At 38.0% G+C, this 25669-nt stretch overlaps 1 protein-coding gene across 12 annotated transcripts in view; it reads right to left on the bottom strand.

The window, feature by feature from the left end:
* Window positions 1–25669, bottom strand: part of NIN (ninein) — a 102674-nt gene that overhangs the window by 13225 nt on the left and 63780 nt on the right. For 8 of the 12 annotated variants that reach the window (XM_061180832.1, XM_061180829.1, XM_061180827.1 and 5 more), the window contains 12 exons: window positions 22508–22646; window positions 20524–20645; window positions 18898–19403; window positions 15831–17975; window positions 14412–14537; window positions 14234–14303; window positions 11965–12180; window positions 9076–9189; window positions 6033–6155; window positions 3526–3639; window positions 2577–2723; window positions 1133–1312 (listed from right to left, as the gene is read on the bottom strand). In XM_061180832.1, the coding sequence (XP_061036815.1) occupies window positions 1133–1312; window positions 2577–2723; window positions 3526–3639; window positions 6033–6155; window positions 9076–9189; window positions 11965–12180; window positions 14234–14303; window positions 14412–14537; window positions 15831–17975; window positions 18898–19403; window positions 20524–20645; window positions 22508–22646 (4002 nt within the window). The remainder of the gene's footprint in view (window positions 1–1132; window positions 1313–2576; window positions 2724–3525; window positions 3640–6032; window positions 6156–9075; window positions 9190–11964; window positions 12181–14233; window positions 14304–14411; window positions 14538–15830; window positions 17976–18897; window positions 19404–20523; window positions 20646–22507; window positions 22647–25669) is intronic. The other 4 variants (XM_061180836.1, XM_061180838.1, XM_061180837.1 and 1 more) reach the window with 2 other exon arrangements.

The following is a 25669-nucleotide window of genomic DNA, read 5'->3' on the forward strand; positions in this document are numbered from 1 at the left end:
TCTAGGTAAATCTATTTTTAGTCTGATGCAACACTGAGGATCAGAGAAGGACGAAGGGACTTCTGGCTCAGCCAAACAACTGGGAGTCAAGAGTGTGATGTGGCTGCCAAAAAAACACAGTCTGTAGGCACCTTTGCTCTGACATGAGCATACCTTTTAGGAGTGAAGGGGGTGACAGTCCCACTGACTTTGTATTGGACTGTTCACACCTGAAACAATGCATTTACATCAGCTAAGTTCCACGAGGAGAGCGACCATGTTTAGTCTGTTCAACACTGCAACTTCAGTGATAGCAGAGTTTCTGGCACGGGGTAGGTGTTCTAAATGAATATCTGTGACTCCTAAGAGAGTTCCTCCTCAAAAGAGGTATTTAAGCATAGGTTAAACATAATTGGTCAACTACTTAGCAGCGGTAAAGAATTTAAACATCAGCTCAGTGATGAAAAAGATGATCTTTAAAGACCATTCTAGGGCTTCCCTGGTGGCGCAATGGTTGACAATCTGCCTGCCAATGTAGGGGACACGGGTTCGAGCCCTGGTCTGGGAAGATCCCACATGCCGCGGAGCAACTAGGCCCGTGAGCCATAACTACTGAGCCTGCGTGTCTGGAGCCTGTGCTCCGCAACAAGAGAGGCCGCGATAATGAGAGGCCCGCGCACCGCGATGAAGAGTGGCCCCCACTTGCCACAACTAGAGAAAGCCCTCGCACAGAAACGAAGACCCAACACAGCCAAAAATAAAAAATTAAAATAAAAGACAATTCTAGCCTTGAAATGCTGAGTCTTTAGAAAGCGGCACCTTTTCTCTTACAAGAAGTTAGACCAACAAGAATTGAGTTTAGTTTTGCCATTTTTGTACTCCCAGTCTTGGCGGCTAGCCTATTTGAATGAGGAATATATGGTTAACATAATTTCCATTCATAAAATCACAGATTTTAATATAGAACTGCTTATACAAAATGAAAAATATAAACATAGCATGATAAAATCATATTGCAGGTAAATGATAAATTATACATTCTTAAAATAAGTCTGCCACACCAGAATACTCAAATCCATACCCTAGAATCACTGCAGTCGTATCAAACATTCATTTACAAACATATTCCACCATGTACAACTTTTCAAGTTACCTTCTCCCGGGAGTGTATGAGTTCCGCTTTGGTGTTCTGTACCACGGTTTGGAGTCTCTCATTCTCTTGCCAAAGCAGCTGTTGTTCCTCATTCATCAGGTGATCCAACTTGTCCCAGGACAGCCTTTGCTGTTGGTTATGGAATCCTGATGGATGGGTGCCTATTTCTGGGGCCCAGTTCTTAAGAGAGAATTGTAGAGTTAAGCCTTAAAAACAAGCTGATTTCTTTTTTGAGCATCTTCTAATGAGAGTGATCACATGTATACCTAGATATAAGTAAAACAATATTCCTGAGTTTTGATTTAAAAAAAAAAGGTTTGGAAACTCTCTGTTTAAAATGGCCTTTGGCAAAATAGTCCCGTCAAATCTAATAGCAAAGATGATTGTAGGGCAAGTCCCAGTTCCATATAGGACCCAAGCGCATAGAGATTGGGGACCTTGAAAATTACCTCATTCTTATGAAGTTATGCTTTGAACCCAAATAACTATTCTTTTGGTTAACAGAGAACACAGAGAACTCTGAAATGCACTGCTAACTTGAAAGATTTCACATGCTAAACTCTACTTTCATTTTCACATATGCATCATATCCTTTTTTAGAATCCAAAGCACATATCATCCATATAATTGAGGCCTGAACTCAGGAATATGCTTTAAGCTACCACGGTGATTTTTTTGGATCCTGAAAAATGCTTTAAAAAAATTTTTTTTAAAGGTTAAAAAAATGGTTAGGGTTAGGGTTTTTTCTTTTTCATGTTTTGCCTTTTAAGCCAAAACATGAAAAGGAAAAAAAAAAAAAAGGTACAATCTCATTTTGAAAAAATTTTCAGCCCAGAAGTAATTTTTTAAAAATGGAAGCAACTATTATGTTTTTTAAAAAAACCACAGTTTAAAAAAAAGTATCACCAAGAGATAAAGTAGCTGAATTTAGTGCCTACTTTTATGGTAGGACAAAGTCTTAACATCTACCCAAGACTGACATACATACATTGTTCTTAATTTATTTGCACACAGATGAAACAGCATTGTGATATATTAAAATGAGACTTACTTTCTACAACATCAAAATGTTTTTGTTTTATTACTACAAAACAACTCAGCCATGGTCTTCTGACTTGCACAATTACCTTGTCACTATGGTTCCATTTACGTGAGGTTCATAAACAAGCATCCCTAACCTATGGTGGCAGAAGGTAGAGAAGTGGTTCCCTTGGGGTTATCAACTGAAGGGGACACAAGAGAGCCTCCTGGGTGCTGGAAATGTTCTTTATTTTGAGCTAGGTGGTGGTTACACAAAGACAAACATACATATATATTTTACCTATAACTGTGTATATTTACGTATGCATACATATATGTGTGTAAAAACAATCAAGTTATAGACTTAAAATTTATGCACTTTACTGTATAAAGTTATATCTCAATAAAGAAGAAAAGAAATTACCTTGTCACCAGCATTCTGAAGTTGCTTGTGTAGAGACATCACTTCTTGTTTTAAAGCCTCCTTTTCCTGCTGAGTCACTCGTAGATCAGATTTAATTCGGGACATTTGCAGGTTTACATTCTGCAGGGTGTCTTCTAAATTCTGAACCTGCATCATGAGAACAGTCATACACTGTGACAAATCCTCATGGTCTCACCTATAGCATGTCCATGTATGAATGAGCTAAGACAAGAGAACTCCAAGGTCCCTTCTGCTTCTACTTACTATATCCAGGTCTTTTCAGTTGTTCAGTGAAAATCTAGGATATTATGTATCTTTACAGGATGTTAAGTTATATTTAGGACAATAATGAACTATGCCCAGAGCAAGGTATTGCTGGTATAGTCATCTGGTATATTACCAAATGATATCTTACAGAACCAAGGAATACCAACTGGCATCACGACAGATGATTTTACTGAACTTTGTAGAAATTATGTTTTAGACTGTGATGTTGGTTTGTAAAGGACCTCTTAGATGAAAATAAAAACATATCTTTGTAGAACCCTACTCCATGCTAACAGCTCATATATATTTCAATTTTAAAAAATTTAAATTGGTAAACAGAATGTTAATAGAGAGCTTTAACTATAATAGGGCATGAACCTGCCTTAGAAATCCTAATTCTAAATTAGAAATAAGCAGTCATTTTTACACACTATTCTAAAGCTTTCATAAATAAGTAATCTCATAATGATGAGATAATCTTATGATTATTTCATAATGAACTTTGGGAGAAACATTGTTCAAATTATTTTACTATACTGTAACGTGTCAAATATTAGTTAAATTGAATCATTCTGAGCTCTCTTAGACCACATCCACCTGGAACATTCTTTCCACTTGGAGTTCTGCTGGGAGATATAGGAAAATATTAACTGTGCAGATGAAATAAGAATTGTCCACATACCTTTTCCTGTGAAGCCACTAGCTGTGATTTTAAGCTTTCGCTCTGGTGTTCCCAAGACTTCTGTTCTTGCTTCATAGTAGCAATTCTGTGCTCTAAAAGACTTGATTTTGCCAACTGATTCAGGAAAAGAAAAGAGGTAACAGCATTTCTACAAACATGTCTAGCCTCATTTCACATGCCTTCACTTATACTGAAAAGATCAAGTACCATCTCTCTACATAGGGGATCAAGACAAGGTAAAAGAGAGACATTTCCTTGACTCCCTTTGTACCTTTAATTTTGAGGAGTCTCTTCTCTTTGGGGATTTCAATTTTTCCTTCTCATTGCCTCATGTTTTTGGGTGAGACATGGTGGGCTGGAAGGCAATTAGAAATCCCAAGAGTGTGCCATAATAGGAAAATATGGAATGCCTATTAAGGCAGGTGGCACAAAGGCAGTGTTTTTGGATTTGCTAGGGAAAATACAGTAGAAAAAAAAAGTGTCTATGTAATGGATTTCAGATTATTAAATACATATTTATATTATTTATATTATATATAAGTAGAATAGTGATCTATTTAAATAATATATATTAAGTAACATAGTTACTTATTAAAATAAGACAAAATTTATATTACCGTACTTAATAATATATTTATTAAACAACTAATCTAGACTCCTGTTAAAATCATGGCTTCAGCAATCTACAGATTTAATGTGATCCCTATCGAATGACATTTTTCACAGAACTGGAACAAATAATCCTAAAATTTATATAGAACCACAAAAGACCCAAAATTGCCAAAGCAACCTTGAGAAAAATGAACAAAGCTAGAGACATAACCCTTCCAGACTTCAGACAATACTACAAAGCTATAGTAATGAAAACAGTATGGTAATGGCACAAAAACAGACATACGGATCAATGGAACAGAATAGAGAGTCCAGAAATAAACCCACACACCTACAGTCATTTAATCTTGGACAAAGGAGGCAAGAATATATAATGGAGAAAAGAGAGTCTCTTTCAATAAGCAGCATTGGGAAAGCTGGACAGCTACATGTAAAACAATGAAGTTAGAATACTCCCTCACACCATACACAAAAATAAACTCAAAATGGCTTAAAGACGTATATATAAGACATGACAGCATAAAACTCCTAGAAGAGAACATAGGCAAAACATTCTCTGACATAAATCGCAGCAATATTTTCTTAGGTCAGTCTCCCAAGGCAAAAGAAATAAAAGCAAAAATAAACAAATGGGACCTAATTAAACTTAAAAGCTTTTGCACAGCAAGGGAAACCATCAACAAAACAAAAGGACAACTTGAAGACTGGGAGAAAACGTGCAGAAACGATGTGACCAACAAGGGATTAATTTTCAAAATATACAAACAACTCATATAACTAAATATCAAAACAGAACAAAAAAACAAAAACACCAAACAACCAAATCAAAAAATGGGCAGAAAACCTAAACAGACATTTCTTCAAAGAAGACATACAGATGGCCAACAGGCACATGAAAAGATGCTCAATATTGTTAATAATTAGAGAAATGCAAGTCAAAACTACAGTGAGGTATCACCTCATACCAGTCAGAATGGCCATCATCAAAAAGTCTACAAATAATAAATGCTGGAGAGGGTGTGGAGAAAAGGGAACCCTCCTTCATTGTGGTGAGAATGTAAATTGGTGCAGACACTATGGAGAACAGTATGGAGGTTCCTTAAAAAACTAAAAATAGAGTTACCATATGATCCTGCAATCCCACTTCTGGGCATATATCCAGAAGAGACAAAAACTCTAATTAAAAAAGATATATGCACCCCAATGTTAATAGCGGCACGATTTACAACAGCCAAGACATGGAAGGAACCTAAGTGTTCACTGACAGATGAATGGATAAAGAAGATACATACACACAGTGGAATATTACTCAGCCATAAAAAAGAATGAAATAATGTGGACCTAGAGATTATCATATTAAGTGAAGTCAGTTAGAGAAAGACAAATATTACATGATATCCCTTATATCTGGAATCTAACAAATGGTACAAATGAACTATTTACAAAACAGAAACAGACTCACAGACATAGAAAACACACTTATGGTTACCAAAAGAGGAGGAGGAGGGAGGGATAAATTAGGAGTATGGGATTAACAGATATACATTACCATATCTAAAATAAACAAGGATTTACTGTATAGCACAGGGAATTATATTCCATATCTTGTAATAATCTATAATGGAAAAGAATGGAAAAAAAGAAGTACACACACACACATACACGTATAACTGAATCACTCTGCTATGCACCTGAAACTAACACAATATTGTAAATCAACTATACTTCAATAAAAGAAAAAAAAAATCATGGCTTCAGGAGCTCTAAGGTCACAAAACGCTGTTCTAGGAGACTTTTAGGCTAACATGTAGCCCCCCACGTGCCACTGGCATTAGAGAAATGCTCATTATGGTACACACTGTCCAATGATGGTAAAAATGTCTTATTTTTACTACCTTATCAACACAGCTATTTAATTCTTCACTTAGAGCTTCCTTTTCTTTCAGCAGTTTTTCATTGTGGCTTAGAATACTAGAAATTTTTTGCTGGAAGTCAGAGAGATTGGGACATCTGTGCAGCTGTAAGAGATAAACAAGCCCACCCATCACGTCTCATGGTTGTATTTAAAAAGATGTATTTATAAACAGGACATTTTCATGGCTGCTGCTGTTTCCCTATCTGTAGATATTTCCGAGGACATATAAACTCTAGGGGACTATAATTAACTTTAACAAAACGTTCCCTGCTGGCTTCTCTCTATTCTCCAACTGACTGCCGAAATGTCTGCTTAGACAAAATCAACCAGACATTAAGTAATGGTCCTAGCTTTCTGTTTTACCTTCAGGATAAAATAAATAACATACTGCCATTCTGTGATCAATTTAACTTGTGTAGATATAGCACAAAACATTTTCCCCATGCCTTTTTAACTAGAAAAAAATCTTTTTCAATCAAGACTATGGAATTGGCATCAACCAAGTACAATGTATCAACCAACAAAAGGGGAAGTTGTTTTTTTTTTTTAAATATTTATTTATTTATTTGGCTGTGCTGGGTCTTAGCTGCAGCATGTAGGATCTAGTTCCCTGACCAGGGATCGAACCCGGGCCCCCTGCATTGGGAGCACGAAGTCTTTAACCGCTGGACCACCAGGGAAGTCCCAAGGGCAAGTTTAAAGATAAATCAAGCAGTGTTTTTCAGCTCGTTCTGCATACCCTTCCCTTTGGAAGATGCCTAAATTGACTTGCTAAGAAAAAGGTTGCTGGTATGGACACACTGGCTTCTTCCTCTGCACTTTATGGCATCAAGACAAACCGAAAACTTTTTGTTCCTTTTCATCATCAACCTTAGCACTACTGACATTTTGGGGCAGGTAATTCCTTGCTGTGGGAGACTGTCCTATGCACTGTAGGATGGTTAGCAGCATCTCTGGTGTTACCTGTTAGATTCCAGTAGCACAGCCTGCCTCCCCATACACTGGGTGTGAAAACCCAAAATGTCCCCAGACATTGCTAAATGTCTTGGGGTGGGGGAGCAATTTCCACCTCCCCACAACCACTGCTTTAAGGAGACTGATTGTTTCTTACACTTCTTAACCCTTCCCATAGTTCATATGTTTTCAATTTCCCTCTACTTCACTTGGCTTTCAATTTTCAATTATTTATTGTCATTATGATTTTATGGCCATCTTTCAACTTTTTACCTGAAGTTCTATTACATTTAGCTTTAGGAATAGTATGACAAAATAGACTTTAAGGATTGAATCTTGTCTTCAACTGGCAACAAATCCAGCATAATTTACAAATCTAAACAAGTCAGAAGGATGAAGGAAAGTGTAAAGAACCTGGGCATTGGTTAACAAAGGCCTTTTTTCCTTTGCTCACTACCCCATCCCCAGACCCTCACAAAGCCTGGTATCATTTTGGGTGTCTACAGACTGGTATGTGACTACTGCTGATACTATTTGTGTTTCTTTTCAGTGCAACAGATAATACAAATAAAAATGTTTTGTGAACAAGAAATTATTATGTCATACAGAGCAGCACAGGCTTTCTAGGTCCAAGCTGTATGGAAGCAACAATGCGCTGACACCATCTTAACTCTTGTGATCCAAGAGTCCAGGTGCCTTGAACAACTGCCCACCAAAAGCAAAAGGGCTCACTGTTTTTCCATCTCACTATTTATATCAATGCTTCAAAAAAAATGCAATAAAAATGTGCCAAATGATGTCCTCATCATACTATTTTACTCCCAACTCGGCTCCTTTTCTTCCGATCCCTAGCTTGGCAAAATCACAAAGCATACATTTCCCATGCTATGGATTTGGAATACACCATTATCATCTGAAAGGTTGAACAACAGACAGAAAATGATAAAGGAGAAAAGTATGCCCAAGTTAATTAGGATGAATTTAGTAATAACAGCTCTGGAATACTTATATACCACAGAAGAGCCTTTTAACTTCTGGAATGTTTATATGGACAGACAGCTTCTGCTATGGCAGAACAGATAAACTTTGCATAGCAGCATCTGACTTGAAAAGGTTCTTATAAAGCACCTATCGGGTACCAGTACTGTATTAGGCAGTGTAAGAGATACAAATTCCCTGAGAGTCTTATAATCCTATTAGGAAATCAAGACTTACAGGTGTCAATTAGGAATCAACATGAACATAACACACTCAATGGTACAGACTCAGCATTCAGAGAAGGACACTTTTATGCTCATAGGCTGAATAGGTGTAAGAGAATTTTATAATCTAAGGATATCATAATATTAAAGTAATCCTTTGGTGAAGCAAATAAATAAAATGGAAAAACTAAATTCTCCTAGTATAAATCAGGATTGCTCAAACTGAGGGATTCATGTGCTCATTGAAAAATTCAGAATAAAGAATAAAATTGGACAACGTTCAGAATATATTAAGGTGAACCCTCTTTTATACTTAAAATTAGGTCTTTGTTTGAAACTTTGAAATGTGCTTCTTAAAGCCAAATTCATAGGTGAGACTGCATCCCTGATAATGTTCTAGAATCTACTCTTCTGCCCAAGATAGATGCCTCAAACTCACTATAAGAAAAAGGGATGATGAGCGACCAGCTTCACCTGTGCCTCACAAATCTGGGTGAATAGTTATTAAAGTTATGAGTAAGAAAGTCACCATCTTTTTAGACAAATTTATATTATTTGACACCTGGCCGGGAGAAGGTAGAGCAACAAATTTCTTAAACTGAAGTGGTTATGGTTCATTTATAGTAACAGAATGTCAGTCTACAACATGTAAGTTACATAACTAGAACAACATTTAGAGAATTAGCAATAGGAGCCCTTATAAATAGACTTGTACTGCAAGCCCTCAACTTTACTAAGTAATAAGCCAGTTAACAGAACTCAGTAGAAAGGACATTTGGTGGCTAGAAAAGTGAGATCATCAGGTGCATATTATTCTATGAGCCCCCCCATACCCCCTGTCCCCACCTAAGCAACACACGATCTTACTTGTTTCATTTTCTCCAGTTCATCTTTGAGAAGGAGGTTTTCCTGTTCCACAATATGAATTTGTAGTTTAACTTCAGAAAGTTCTGCCTCCAGAGAAGACACTAAAGTGGAAGACTAAGAAAAAATTTAAAAAGTCATATAATACACATATTCATTTAGCCTGGGGAAACTTAGGAAGTTCACAAAAGGCAGCATTAAGGAAACACTAGTACAAATTCAATGACACACTGTTTAATATCATTTGTCCTTATACTCAATGGAACTAACCAAAACTATCTTTTAATAGACTTTCCACTAAAATGGCATGAACATGATTTCTAAGTTCATTTTTGAAGATTTCTTCACTGTAAAGTTACTATCTTTCTCTGGGGGGAGATGCTTTGAGACCATGCAAATAGTGTTTTTCCTTAAGCTTTTGCTTATTGATTTTAGTGTCTATCAGTGGATTTTATCTACAACAATTACTACTCTGGTGTTTGCCTAATGAAGACTTTCTATTTCCTTCTTTCTTCCTACATTTATTAATTGGAATTCTCTTGTAAGGAAGAGCTGTTATTTCTCCCCCCGTTATTTATGTATTCAATTTTTTTATAACAGTATGGACCTATAGATATTTATTTTATTTTGCATTTTATAATTATACTTATTTTATGCTATGCTTTATTTTGTTGATCAAATTATTCCAGCTTTGGCCATTAGGAGCTTCTTCAGGTTGTGCCCTGTCCTTTTGACATGCCCCATCTTTTGGGGGGCACCTTTTTCTTTCTGACACCATGAGATGTTCCAGGCTCATCTTGAATTGACCCTGCCCCAGCCTTGGGAACAATCATTTTTCCAAGTAGCCTGGGCTCCTCTTATACGAGAATAGCATTTAGAAACCAAGATCTGGGTACTCGATCCATATACACACATCTACACCTCTGTATCGATCTATCTGTCTATATATTAAGAAATATGAGTTTATACTAATACCTCAAACTCCAATCCAATATCAGAGGGTTCATTTTAGCCTTCTCAGTTTCCCCACTTGCAACTTCCTTTTCCAAAAATGAGAAACGCAGTTCTTATTATCTACAATATGTTTACTTATTTGTTCAATTCTAGTATACACAGAGTAGTTCCAGAATTACTAACATACACCCCCATGAGAAACACATTTACTGACTAGATTATTATTGCCTTTATGTACACTTCTTTTTGTCTTAACCCTACTGGATACAGTCAAGATACTAATTTCTAAATTACTTATTTTCTTCCACATTGTAGCTATGTTATGCATTTACAATACAGTTAGGTTCATTTGTTAGTGTTTGTGTTCCATTTTAGTACCCCCCATCTTTGTTTTTTGGATTGGTTTTAATTGTGTGTTTATTTGAGGGGGTATGCGAAGAGTATGTAAAACATTACTATGGTCCTAAGCGTCAGAGCTATGTGAAAATGTTCTCAGAAGTGTCACTCCCTTCCTCATTCCTTCTATCACATTCCCATTCCTCTCTTCCATCCCTTCCCCACTCGCCCTCTATAGGTAACCATCTCTTTAGTTATCTGGTTTATCATTCCCATATTTCTTTTACATAAATTTCTGTATTTCTTTTACACAAATACATGTGTATTGTCTAATATCCCCTTCTTTCTTACATGGACGGAGACATACTATCTTAGATACTCTTTTGAGCTCTTCTTTTTTCACCTAACAGTATGTCCTGGAAATCATTTCACACCAAGAGATCTTTCTCATTTGTCCATTCTTTCTTTCTTTTTCTTTTTTTATAGCTGTATAATACTACTCCATGTGTGGCTATACCCATCACATTTATCCAACAACTCTCCGATGTATGGGCATCTAGGTTGTTTCCAATATTTTGCAGTTACAAACAATGCTGCAATGAATAACCAACCCTTTGCGGTGAATTTTCATATTTTTAGAGGAATATCTTTAGGGTAAATTCCTAGAAGTCAGATTGCTAGGACAAAAGGTAAGTACATATGTAATTTTGTTAGATTTGCCAAATTTCCTTCCAGAAATACAATATCAGTTTATATTCCACCAGCAATGTATGAAAGTGCCTGTTTTCCCAAACCCTTGCCAACAATATGTTGTTATATTTTTAAATTGTTGCCAATCTCATAGGTGAGAAATGAGATATCAGTGTTATTTGCATTTCTCTAATTCTGAATAATTTTGAACATTTTTTCAGGGTCTGAGGGCCATTTTTATCTCTTTTCTGTGTGTGTGAATTTTTGTTCATGTATTTTTACCATTTGGCTATCAGATTTTGCTCCTAAGCCCTTTGACTTTTAAGAGTTCTTTACATAGTAGGGATATTAGCTCCACTCTTGGTGGTATATGATGCAAATATTTTCTCCCAGTTTGTGAGTTGTCTTTTGACTTTGTTTATGGTATTTTCTTGGTCATGCAAAAATTTAAAAAATTTAATCAGGTCATTTTTTGCCTCTAGTTTATGAGTCATAGTTACATAGCCTTTCTCTACACCAAACCTAAAGATGAATTTGCCCAGTTTCTACTAGTACTTGTATGTTTTACCTTTTATATTTAGACTCCTAATCCAATTGGAATTTACCCTTATGTATGGTATAAGATATGGATCTAATTTTATTTTCAATTGTCTACCCAGTTATCTAGGCACCACTTATTAAAAAGTCCATCTTTACCCCAGTGATTTGAGAAGCTACCTTTGTTATATACTAAGTTTCCATATCTATTTGGGTCTAATTCTAGACTTTCTCTTCCACTTATCTGTCTATTCATGTGCGAACACCACACTGTTTTAATAATTAGGACTTTATGTATAAAAAATTAAATACAAGCATTTCTTTTATTTACTGGGATTTCCTCCAGAAAGGCTGTAGAGTGGCTGTAGACCATACCTGCACTTTACAGTGTTCCAGTTCTTCTTTTAGATTAGACTTCTCTTGTTCCCATTCCTCACATGTACTGTGTCCTGGCTCTTTATCCTTCTGACTTAGCATCTCTGCCAGACGTTGATTAACTTCTTGCAGTTCTTTCTGATTTTGAGAATTCTTTTGGCTAAGCTCCATATTTTCCAAATCCAACTGTTGGTTTTTGGTTTTTAATTCTGAAATCTAATTAAAATTGAAATGTCTTAAAAACTAGTTATCCTACTTCTGCTAAAAATATATTTAGAGACTAATTGTTTTACCCTCTCTATGTAAAGTTATACACACACACACACATTTAATAGCAGAAAAAATACATACTCATTATTACAAAGTCAATCAGTTCAGAAGTGTATGAAGAAGTGACAGACACTGTCCAATCCCACTCCACAGGGGTAGCCACTGTTCACAGCTGGGTACGTATGCCTACAGATTGTTTTCTATGCATATACAGACCTATATATGTGTAGTTTTTTTCCTTCTTTAGAACAAAAATTTGCATTATTTCAGATGTTCGGGTAGTCTGCTTTTTCTACTTATAATATCTTACAGACTCTTATCTTTCCAAATCGGTGCATTCAGAAACCACCACATGCTACATTTTTAGTGGCTATAGGGCAGCGGTCGCCAACCTTTTTGGCACCAGGGACCGGTTTCATGGAAGACAATTTTTCCACGGACCTGGGCTGGGGAGGGGTGGGGGGTGGGTGGGGTGGGGGGAGGGGGATGGTTCAGGCGGTAATGTGAGTGATGGGGAGCGATGGGGGGCAGCAGATGAAGCTTCACTCTCGACCGCCGCTCACCTCCTGCTGTGTGGCCCGGTTCCTAACAGGCTGCGGACCGGTAGTGGTCTGCGGCCCGGGGGTTGGGAACCCTGCTATAGGGTATTCCATGTATCAAGACATTCCATACTGCATTTATCCATTCCCACACTGATAGACATATAGGTTTATTATCATTTTTTCTTTTAATTATGAAGAAACAAAACAATCTTTTGGAAAATTCATTTATACATGGTAGCATTTTGTATTTAGGATCTTATTTTTGGAAGTAGGGCTGCTGGGTTAGAAAGTGTGCATATATATTACTGTTTTGATCGATATCCCCACAATGTCTTCCTCACAGACTACCAACTTATAGTCCTATCAACAATGTATGAGTATATTCATTTCCTCATTCCCTTTTTAATACTAGACAAGATCAATCTTTAATTTTTGCTAATCTGACAGGTGAAAAAAAGAAACTCATTTAATTTGCCCTTCCCTAATTACTAATGAGGCTAACCCTCTTTTTATATGTTCTCTTCTATTTTTCTGACTTGACCAATCATATAAATTATTCACTTTTCTACTGCATTTTGCAATTTGTTTGTAAGAGTACAGAATATATTTTGGATGTTAACACCTTGTCTATTTCAAGCGCTGAAAATAGTCTTTTCCCAGGATGTCCTTGTCTTTTGACTGTTTCAGATAGATTCTCAAATGGCTTTTCCCCACACAATTGCATATTGTTGAGATTATACAAATTGGGCATTGAACGGCACAAGCTATCTAAATAAATCATATTCTGTGAAAATATACACGGATTAACTAGTATTCTATATCTGTAAAATGCTGTTCTTAACTTTCTGCTTTTAATTGTGGTGAGGAAAGAGGAAGGAGCTAACATGAATCGAAACCACATGTGGGGACCTCCCTGGTGGTCCAGGGGATAAGATTGTGCACTCCCAATGCAGGCGGCCCTGGTTCGATCCCTGGTTGGGGAACTAGATACTGCATGCATGCTGCAACTAAGGAGTCGGCATGCTGCAACAAAGATCCTGTGTGCTGCAACTAAGACCTGGTGCAGCCAAAATAAATAAATAAATATTTTTTTTAAAAAGCCATCTGCTACAAAGAGCACAACTGAATCTAATTAAAAACAAAACAAAACAAAAAACCACAGGCAGCATAGAGCTAGTATTTCACAGGTTCAGTTTTAGAGGTTATCACCTCCCCACTCCCACTGATTATAAAGCTAGTATTTAGCACCAGAGTCTAGAAATAATATATACATTATTATATTCACAAAAAATAGAAACCTAGTTTAGAATTAGCATGAGGTGAGTTTCCATTTTGAAACTCAGGATTTACAACCTTACCATTATTAGCTACGTTTCCAGTAGCATGTGCTGTAAATTTCAAATTTAAAAAATGAAAATTTTAGAATCAGGAAACATTGGGAAATATTCTCTCCTTACCTGTTTCTTTAAATTTTCAACCATCTTCTGAACTGCAGCTTTTTCCTGTTTTACGGTTTCTATTTTTTGCCTAAAGGGGCAATGAAAATATAACTTAAGAGTTAGGCTTTAACAGTTGAAGTAAAATAGTTTTAGTCCTCACAGAAATGCCTTAAGAACATTTAAATATATGTCTTACCACATTTCTTCCTGAGATCCATTTAATTTCCCTAATTTCAGGTTAGAAATGCTGTCTTCTTCATTTAAAGTAGTAATTTCATTTCTCAAAATAGAATTTTCCTCTTGAAGCTTCTCAGATTCATATCTGAAGTACAGAGATTTTAAAAAAATAGTTGTAACAAGGCAGTCATCTGGCATCTTTGGAAAATACTTTATAGTAACTTCCAATTAAACACGTATTCCATGCCAGTTAAAAAGAAAAGCCTAAATTAGTAGTCTCTTGGTGCTTGGAAATCAAGCTACGACATATTGACTCATTTCTTTTGGGAAGCAAGAATTTCACTAAAAGACATTAGGGAAGTGTGACTAAAACACTTGAGCATGGAGACAGAAAGGAGACTCAATGCCCATCCTGGTTGCTGACATTCTCAGTGGCAAGCATATGCTTTGAGCAAATTATTTATTTCAGTCTGAAGTCCTGCCTGCTCCTAAAAGACAAAAGCCATATTACTAAGCTGTATGAGCTTCAGTTTTAAACCCCAGGGTACCTAGAGAAAGAAAATTCACTACATAAATGAAAGGGCCATGTCAAAATATGTACACTAATGTTTACTTTGTGATTTCTTTCATCTCATTATGATTTTTAGAACTAAATATGGTCTGAGGTAAAATGAGGAAAAACTACACCCATAATTATTTTGTTTTTTCATATCATTAAGATATTTCAGACATGATGTAATATTTTACAAGTTTTTTTTGAACCAAATTTGTTAGAAGGCTATTGCAATCATATTTTATAAAGTTGAGCGAGCAGTGGTTCAAATTAGTATCATTTTTGTCTTTGTTCTTCAAGCACGTTTATTAGAATCTGATAGCTCCTCAAAAAATTATGTTCTAAGATAAATTTCCAATGTTTACAGAATATCAGCCTGCACTTCAAGTGATATAAGTGAAAAACTATAAGCCATGAGACACAACACCTTTCCTATATTAGTGTAAGAAGAGAGTTCTTATCTACCAAGTGAGTTAATGATACACGAAAGGCATTCATTCTCATATAACTTGTTTCATCAAAATGAGGAAAATAACCAACATTTAGCCAAAAACAACCCACCAAAACTATCCATCCAAATGAAGTGCTACAAAAGAGTTAAAGACTTGACATACATTGATGATGCACATGGTTAAACAACTAACACTCTCCATCATGAACTTTCACACCCTAAATGAACGACATTTATTTCCTATAGAGGAAGGAGTGCCTCCTAGGCAGGGTTATTCTACTTGTTAATACGACACAGAAGCAGAAGGAAGTCTAAAGCACTGCTCTCTTCTTGAAGACTAACAGGTTAGTTTCTCTAGGCACAGCAAGCAGTGAAGTTAGATTTGGTGAGGTGCTCTGTGGGATTCCGTGAAGTGTAGAAGGTGCATACATTACCTCAGAAGCTCAACTTTTTGCTGCATCTCACTGCACGTGATTTGCAAGTCATGCATCATTGCCTTCAGCTCTTCCTCCTTTTCTCCTTGAGAAGGTACATCTTTTTGCTTAACTAAAGCAGTGACTCTTTCCCTCAACTTTCTAGTCAGCTCCTGCAGCTTCTTTTTCTCCCGTTCTAACTCTGTGATTGTGGCCTGGCGCTGAAAATGTCTGTCCTGAAGGCTGAGGAGAGCAGTGTTTTCCTCCAGTATTACTTGGTTCTGTACTCCAGGCTTTTCTTGATGTGTCTGGAGTGGTCCATGTAGCCAGGCAATTTCATGTGCTTTTACTTTTTCTAAGAGCTGTGTATTCTCCTGCTCTAGGTACTGGTTTTCTTGACAATGTTCTTCTATAATATGGTGTACATTCATAACCTTTGGTACACACTCTTCCAGTGTCTGATTTAGTTCAAGGACCTTTTCATCAGGTCCGACTTCCAGGTTACCTAAATGGGCTTCCCATAAGGAGAAGCAGTCATACTGCAGCACTGCTCTTTCTTGCAGCTTCTCGATCTTGCCTTGAAGTCTCAAAACCAGAACATGCAGTTCCTCATTTTCTCTTTTGACCTCGTCATAACTCTTTTCCAGGCTAAGGAATGTTTCAGTCACTTCTTCAACTTTCTTTAGCTCATCCTGTAATCGGAACATTTCTGAAGTGAGTTCTTTGTTATTTTCTAGTGCTTCATCGTAGCGCGTCTCCATCACTCTCAGCTCTTCCTGAAGACACTCATTTTCTCTACTAGCATCTTCATATAACAATTTATACTTGGCAGAAGCCTCAGGGATTCTTTCAAGCATCTTTAATTTCTTTTTTAGCACAGAAACATCAAAAAGTAAGTCCTGTTTCTTTTCAGAAGCTCGATCACAGTCTGCACGTAAGATCATTAGTTGTTCCTGAAGCTGGCCAATCTGATTCTTTAGGTCCCAGGTTTCAGTCCTGGTCTCCTCACTATTTTCAAGCTCAGAAAAACTCTCTATTGATGCTTCAGACTCCTCTATTCTGACCTCCTGTCTCTGACCAGAGCTTGTCCCCGTACTTTCCAGATCCCGGACCTCATCACCTTGCAGATCACTTAGGACGTGCTGCATGGTTCCACCTTCTACTTGTTTCATTCGGTTTGGCAGTAAAAATGGCTCTGTTTGTTCCACGGAATTTCCAAAAAACCCAGTAGTTGGCTCATCTAAACAAGAAGACATTACTGACTCTGGCTCTAATTTGTGCAGCCTCTGTTGCAACCTAGAAATTTCAGTTGCCATTTTCACATTTTCCTTCACTGCTCGTTCATGAGCTCTTTGCAGGCTTAAGAGGACATCTCCGTTCTCTTCCAACAGCTGCTCTCCTTGCTGGAGCAGGGACATGGCCCCACTTCCTTCCACCTCCTCCCTTCCCATTGCCTGGCAGCCATTCTGAAGCCTGGAGGGAGGAGATGCCACCTGCTCCATTTCCTTAATTTTATCCTGAAGCCTGGAGATTTCTGTGCTCATCTCAGCCCTCTCTCGATCTGCTTTCTCACAGGTCGCTTTGTAGACACTCTCCATGGCCAGAAGCTTGGACATCATTTCCTGCCTCTCCTGATCACGTTCCCTTTCTAGACTTTCAAGCCTCTGGCTGGCCAGCTGCTCCGAGGCGCCTGCCTGGCACAGGACCTGCTCACGGTCCTTCAGTTCTTTTTCATGACTGCTCTTCAGCTCAAGTATCTGGCTGGACAGCAGACTTTGCTGACTTTCTGACACAGTTCTTAGATCTTCCAGGTCTTTGAGTAGCTGCTCTCTCTCAACAACCATGCTATTCAAATGTTCTTTGTATGTTTTCTCCAGCATCTCTCTCTCCTGGGTCAGGACCAGAGAAGTCGCTTTCTCTCTCTGGAGAGTCTCTTTAAGCTGCTCCTGGGCTTCTGCACACTCCTGGGTGAGCTCGTCCTTCTCAAACTCCCACTGGGATCTCTCCTCGTGCTGTTGTTCCAGGACCTCCTTCAGCTCTCGACGGTAGTGCCCCTCCAGACTTCGCAGAGCATTTTCACATCTCTCAGCGACTTTCTGACAGTCAGCCTGAAACTGGGCTTCTATCTGAGAGGTTCTTCTATTACACTCAGTTTCCATTTTTTCCCTAAATGTGGTCAACATACAGCATTACTGAAACTGCCATCAACTCCAGAAGCAAACAAAAAACATTTTCCCGTGCATAGAAGAAGCAGCCAAGCAAACAATTTAAATATTTTCTAAAAACAGTCTTCACTTATTCCTATGTGATTCATTTATACTGAGAAGGGATCTCATTTCTGAGAGCCAATGCTGGCAGCCATAATTAATTTAAAAGACTTACTTACCTCTCTCTGCATTTAGAAGAAAATTTAGAAACCAAATTCTTTGGTATACGCCCAGACGTATTTGTTTATGGATTTTTAGCCAAAAACTTAGGCTGATATTTCACATTAAATGTTCAAATGCATATTAGCCTAAACCCTAATTTGGGAAATACATAAAATTCTTCCATTTTAATTAAGTAGACATTGGTGAATAATAGTCATATAAACCACACATATTAACAAATTCATTATGTTTTGCTTTTTATTTAATAAAGTAGCACCGGGTTAAAGTATGAAGCACCAAAGCCCTGAAAAGTACCTGAGATTTCACGTGAGGAAAGTAAGCACAAAATGGTGTTTCATAACTCTGGAAGGAAATGTAACTTTGCCCAGAATCTAGCTTATAAATGGCCTTTCTCAGAAAACAGCAAGACTGAACTAGGAAGAAATCACATTTGTGATCATCTTAGCCTCATCTGGAACCTTAAAAAGTACATGCCTGATACAAAAAAATACTTTCCTCTTTCTAAAAAAAAGTTTCAATACCCCAAGGTAGGCTTATATCTAAACAATGGCAAAACAAGTTGAAAAACTAAAACAGAATCTAGTCAGTCAGTGGGCTATTATGTCTTCTGATTTTTCAGAGTCTCCTTAATTGACTGGGATTTCTGGTGCCCCCGAGGAATGGTGCCCCAGGTGCCTCCATTTCCCCCATTTTCTTACCTTCCCTCATGTAGTTCCCTTTGGTGTTTTTCCAAGAGCTCTTTTTGCAATTCCTCTTTCTCAAGAGTGTGCTTCTCCACCAGGCTTTTCAGCTGCTCCTGGTGAACTTGTTCTAGTTCCTGAGTCAAGCTTCTCACCTTCTCTTCTGTCCAGGCACCATTTTGAATGAGTTTTTCCCTCTCTCCATTAAAGCTTTCCTCTGCCTGCTCCAGCCTAGCCTTTAGCTCCATCTCATGCTCCAGCCTCAGCTCCTCCTGCAGGTGAGCCTTTTCCTCATCCCACTTCATTTCCAGTTGTTTTTTCTCCTCCTCATGTCTGCAGATAGCTGTGTGTTGTACCTCCTTGAGTACCACTGTCTGGCCCTGAAGTTCTGCAATTTCATTTTTAAGGTCACTTATTTGTTCTTCCAAGATGTGCACTTCATTCTCATACTTTTGCTTCACGTTCTCCTGCTCCATTTTACAGGCAACCTTGGTTTCATCTAGCTGCTCTTCATAATGATGCACCTAAAGCCAGAAAGTAAAACCACCACAATGTTATTCAACTCAAGGCCATGCAAAGGTGATGGGGCAGTAATTACTTTTCTCCTACAAGACATTCCTCAGTTTTCCCATTTTTTGTTTTAAAGTAACAATTCAAAAACACATTAAATAAGATATTTTTAAGACAGGCATGGTTTGATTACCTTTTTAACTTGGTTGAATTTTATTAGTTTCTGAAAAACTATTAAAACGGACTAGACCTTCACAAAGATACCATTTGTCTCCACGGGCATCCTCTCCAACTGCAAACTTAGGGCCTTAACATAGTTAATTAAATTTAAGTATTCGTTTAACACCTGTCAGGTACCCCGCAGGCCTCATGGGGACACAAAGTTGGGTAAGACATAGCCCCTGTCATTAAGGAAAAACCACTCTAGACATGCTCATGACAAATACAAAAAAGTATACTACAAGTCAGAATAAAACATATAAAAGGTATAGGAAAAATAGTTACAATGTAACCTGGGATTCAAAGGAGGGGAAAATCACATTTGGTTGGGAGAATTCAGGAATGTAAGAGGTAGCATTTGATATAAACTCTGAAGGTTAAGTAGACTTTCAAGAGGTAGAAAGAAACAGTAACACAGCATGTAATAGCATGAGCAAAAGAGGACAGTTTGATGAAGAGCAGCAAACTACCTAGTTTGGCTGGAGGATAAGGTAACTCAAAGGAATGGTAAAAGAGAAGACTGGAAATATAACCTAAAGCAACACGGTAAAGGGTTTTGAAGGCCAAGATTCAGAATTTGTACCTAATTTAGGAAGTAATGCTATATCGAAGGGCTTTTTGGTTTTATTAAGATGTTTTTCAATGAGTTGGAAATAATGTAATGGTCTGCGAGTTCCATGCTTGCTAGGACTGAAGATACTACATTTTTAAGAAACTCTCTCCTATGAGGAAAAGGCCTCACCCTTGGCCTGTGAAACCATGCTGAGGTAGTGCGTTCCTGGTAGCCAACAGGACACAAGAGGAAATGTATAGAAAGTGCTGCTCTTTGAGAAAAAAGAATTGAGAATGTCCTACATGCAAAAGCTTGTCAGAGCTCAAAGAAATCAGAGAACAGGAATGATAAGAAGGTCTTACTTTATCTTCAAGCTCCAGTCTCAGGCAACACAAGTCCCTGTGATGTTGTTCTTTCATCTGTTCGATGACCAGCTCCGCCTCGATGCTCATATTCAATGGATTGCATTCTTCAGAACCAAGCCCTGAAAACACATGGGATCTGTTGACCCTGCAGCAGGTTCTTTCAATAACACAACTGGCATCTAAGGAAGGATATCCAGTTTAATTGAGGAATAATTTTTAGCTTAAATTACTACAGATGAGATCTACTAGGAAACAACAGAAGCCAAGAGAAGTCTCTTGTTTTTAAGTATTAGGGAAAACAAGAAAAAATGAAGGTGAACAGATTCTTTCATGTACAGGCAATGTACCAAACCTTAATAGAATCCAGTAGAATAGCAGGTGGGAGTAGATGTGGAAATTGTTGCTTAAAGGTGACCTCCTCCTAATGAAAATCCTGCAGAGTGAGGTAGTTCGGTCAAACCAACCAGCCTTCTTTCCATCCAATGAATACTGAGTGACAAATTAGCAGAGGGGCAATGTGGCAGGAGAATGAACGGCCAGCATACTTGCTATGCTTTGAGGTGTTAACTTCATGGGTCAAGATATCCAACCCACCCCTCAACATTACAGAAGATTCAGTATTGTAATACTAATTTCCTGTAGTGCAGATAGAGCCTTACCTTAAATTATCAGCTAAAATTTTTTAAAGAATAGGGCATAGGTTAGGAACCTGGATATAGGCAGATTCGATAGAAAATTCTCAACTCATTCATATGAGTTCACCTCTGCAACTGCCCATGATGATGACTGAGAAGGACACTGAAATGTGAAGCATAAGCTGAGGGCTGAGCTAGTACAAAGACAAAATGATTACATCTAATACTACGTAGAAATCTCTTAAGGCAGGGGACTCAAAATAGCTTTTCATGTGGAGATACACAGGCAGATGCAAGAAAGAGCATAAGTCTAGCATCTGGAATTGACAGTCTTGCTTTGGGCTTTCTCTTCATCTATCATGGCATATCCCCAACTGAGAAGTGATACCTGGGGTGTAAACCACCCCAAGATGACACAGCCTCATGTACCCATGAGGAGAACTCCCAGCCCTTGGTCATCTATGGAAAAGCCCAGAAAAACTTCTGAGATACATCGTATGAGTTGGGCTCCATTCTTATACCACAGTAAGGCTACAGAGTACAGACTTAGAATCAGAGGAAAGGTGTTCAAGCCTGTCCCTGTCCCCTCCCCAATCCCTTATTTATTCTAGAATAAATAGGTAAGAAGAATAAACAACCCTTGTAAGAACCTGTACTCCTGTTCCAAGGAGCAGTGGGGAAAACTATTTATGATGAAGAATTTATTATAAACCCTTTCTGAAACTGAAATTCAACACACTGGAGGAAAGGGGCAGGATGCCAGGAGGGAGGAAAAGACCTGATAATGAATGTAGGAGGGTTCCCAAATGACTCTGCCTTCCAACCTTGCTACTCAAAATCCTCCTCAAAGGCACAGGCAACCAAGGTTTATTTATCTTATTTGTTGTTTTGCAGACATTTAGCATAGCCAGCATAAGGAAATCAAATTTTGTGGTTTCTGGCTGGCTCACTCTCCAAAACACTGTCATACAAGTTAGGCACTCTTTTAGAAAGGGAGGATTCAGCAATAACTCAGTGACTGAATTCTAACACTCCCAAGGCCTGGATTCTCAGACTTGTGGCCAGTTTTTTTTTTTTTTTAAACGAAGCAAATATCCTTGTGGTTTTATTTTTCCATTTCTTTGTTGATGCATATAAAAATCACATGGAAATATTCTCATAAAGACTTCAAGGACAAATGAAAAAACAGACCACAAGTGAAACAGCTCAAGAAAATAGCACTGCCAAAGTCTTTTTTTGGGTGGGGGGTGGGATTGCCAACATTTTGCAATTCTACATTCAACCATGGTTTTAAAAACAAAAGTCAAAGGCAGAGACTCTGAAAAGATGGTGTCTGAATGGCTTACCCTGGTCAGGCTCGACACAACCACTGTTCATATCAAGTTCTTCTGATGGTGAGTTCTTCAAGGGAAGTCTGAACACTTTGCCTTGTGCACGATATTCTTCCAGCTCAGACTGGAGTTCATCTACTTGGTCTTGTAATAGCTGGAGTTTAAAAACCAATACAAATCTTAGATGTGATGTCGAAAACACAAGCAACAAAAGGAAAAATAAATAAACTGTATATCATCAAAATTAAAAACTTGTGCTTCAAAGGATACCAACAAGAAAGTAGAAACACAACCCACAGAATGGGAGAAAAGTTTTTGTAAATTATATATCTGATAAGGGACTTGATTGTAGAATATATAAAAAACTATTACAACTTAATAATAAAAAGACAAATAACACATTTAAATATTCAGCAAAGGATCTGAAGAGACATTTCTCCAAAGAAGATAAGCAAATGAAAAGATACTCAATGTTATTAGCCATCAGGGAAATGCAAATCAAACTCACAATGAGATACCACTTAATACCCACTAGGATGGCTAAAATAAAAAAGACATACATATATCCCCATATCCCCTCCCTCGTGAGCCTCCCTCCCTATCCCACCCCTCTAGGTCCTCACAAAGCATCAAGCTGATCTCCCTGTGCTATGCAACAGCTTCCCACTAGCCACCATTTTACATTTGGTAGTGTATATATGTCAATGCTACTCTCTCACTTCGTCCCAGCTTACCCTCCCCCACGTGTCCTCAAGTCCGTTTTCTACATCTGTGTCTTTTTTCCTGCCCTGCCACTAGGTTCATCAGTACCATTTTTTTAGATTCCATGTATGTGCGTTAGCATACAATATTTGTTTTTCTCTGTCTGACTTACTTCACTCTGTATGACAGACTCTAGGTCCATCCACCTCACTACAAATAACTCAATTTCGTTCCTTTCTATGGCTGAGTAATATTCCATTGTATATATGTGCCACATCTTCTTTATCCATTCATCTGTCAATGGACATTTAGGTTGCTTCCATGTCCTGGCTATTGTAAATAGTGCTGCAATCAACATTGTGGTACATGACTCTTTTTGAATTATGGTTTTCTCAGGGTATATGCCCAGTGGTGGGATTGCATATGTATACATACAGCTGATTCACTTTGTTTGTGGTACAGCAGAAACTAATACAACACTGTAAAGCAATTGTACTCCAATAAAGATATTAAAAAAAAAAAAAGACATATAATAACAACTGTTGGCAAGGATGTGGAGAAGTTGCAACTCTCATACTGATGGGAATGTAAAATGGTGCAAACATCTTGGAAAAAATTTGGCACTTCCTCAAAAGGTTAAACATACAGTGATCATATGACCCACCAATTCCGCTCCTAGGTACATACCCAAGAGAAATGAAAGCATGTGTCCACACAAAAACTTGCACACAGGACTTCCCTGGTGGCACAGTGGTTAAGAATTCACCTGCCAATGCAGGGGACACGGGTTCGACCCCTGGTCTGGGAAGATCCCACATGCCACGGAGCAACTAAGCCCGTGCACAACTACTGAGCCTGCGCTCTAGAGCCCATGCGCCACAACTACTGAGCCCACATGCCACAACTACTGAAGCCCACGCACCCTAGAGCCCTCACGCTGCAACTACTGAGCCCACATGCCGCAAATACGGAGCCCATGCACCGCAACTACTGAAGCCCGCATGCTCTAGGGCCTGTGTGCCGCAACTACTGAGCCCGTGTGCTGCAGCTAGTGAAGCCCGTGTGCCTGGAGCCCATGCTCCGCAACAAGAAAAGCCACCTCAATGAGAAGCCCACGCACTGCAATGAAGAGTAGCCCCCACTCACCACAACTAGAGAAAGCCCGCGCACAGCAACAAAGCAGCCAAAATAAATAAATAAATAAACCAGTGTGTACATGTCAATCCCAAACTCCCACTCTATCCCTCCTTCCCACCCTTCCCTGCTGGTAACCATAAGTTTGTTCTCTAAGTCTGTGAGTCTGTTTCTGTTTAAAAAAAACAAAACAAAACAAAACAAAACAAAACTTGCACACAAGTGTTCACAGCAGCATTATTCACAATATTCAAGATAACCCAATGTCCATCAACTAATGAGTGGATAAATAAAATGTGGTATAGCTATATAATGGAATATTCGGCAATGGAAAGAAATGAAGTACTGATACATGCTACAGTATGGATGAACCTTGAAAACGTTATGCCAAATGAAGGAAGCCAGTCACAAAGGATGACATATTGTATAATTCCATTTATAGGAAATGTAAAGAAGAGGCAAAACCAAAGAGACAGCAAGTAGATTATTAGTTGTCTAGGGCTGGGGGTCATGGGAGAGATTACAGCTAGGTGGAGTGGTAGTTTCCTTTTGGGTGATGAAAATGTTCTAAAATTTATTATGGTAATGGTTGCACAATTCTGTGACTATACTAAAAGAGACTGAATTATATACCTTAAATGGGTGAATTGTATGGCTATGAAAAGCTGTTTAAAAAAATAAGTAGACAAATTTGGGGAATTTTTGGAGGTAGAGCTGACAGATTTTACTGATGAAATAACTAAAAGCGTAGGAGAAAACACCTCTACTTGATTAGAGTCAAGAGCCGTAACTTATTTATAAGAGTGGCATAAATGTTTCATTTCTTTTCTCAAAGTGTGCATGTATATTTCCTGAGAAGGCAGGCTATGAGCAACCTCATAAGGAGGTGATTGTTTTCTTCATTTTTGCTCAAGTACAATGTTCATCTAAAGCAGTTAGAACTCAGTTATGCTTACCTTGTTAAAATAAACAAGTGTCTGTGGCTTAAGGAAAAAACAGCCCCAAATTCCTGAGCTTAGGAGAGTTACTTTTTTAAAAAATCAAAGATTCCTATTATTTATAAGGATGTTTTTATGTCCTCTGGTAGGAATTTGTAATGACTTACTACTTAAAGACTTGAGTGGTTTCTGCTCCATTTGCATTTTGTAAATAAAGTAAGGACTGTATTCAGGAAAAAACCCCACAGAACAAAAGCAAATTATATCAGCCTGCGTTGATCGCTCAGGAAAGACTAGTTTTGGAATAAGCACGTCAACATGACCACATTTTCCTTCTCTTAGAATAAAACTTTATTTTCCTCTAATTACTAGCAATTTCCGACCCAGATAAAGCAGACAAATG

Source organism: Eubalaena glacialis, chromosome 2 (assembly GCF_028564815.1).
Source record: "Eubalaena glacialis isolate mEubGla1 chromosome 2, mEubGla1.1.hap2.+ XY, whole genome shotgun sequence".
NCBI classification, from domain to species: domain Eukaryota; kingdom Metazoa; phylum Chordata; class Mammalia; order Artiodactyla; family Balaenidae; genus Eubalaena; species Eubalaena glacialis.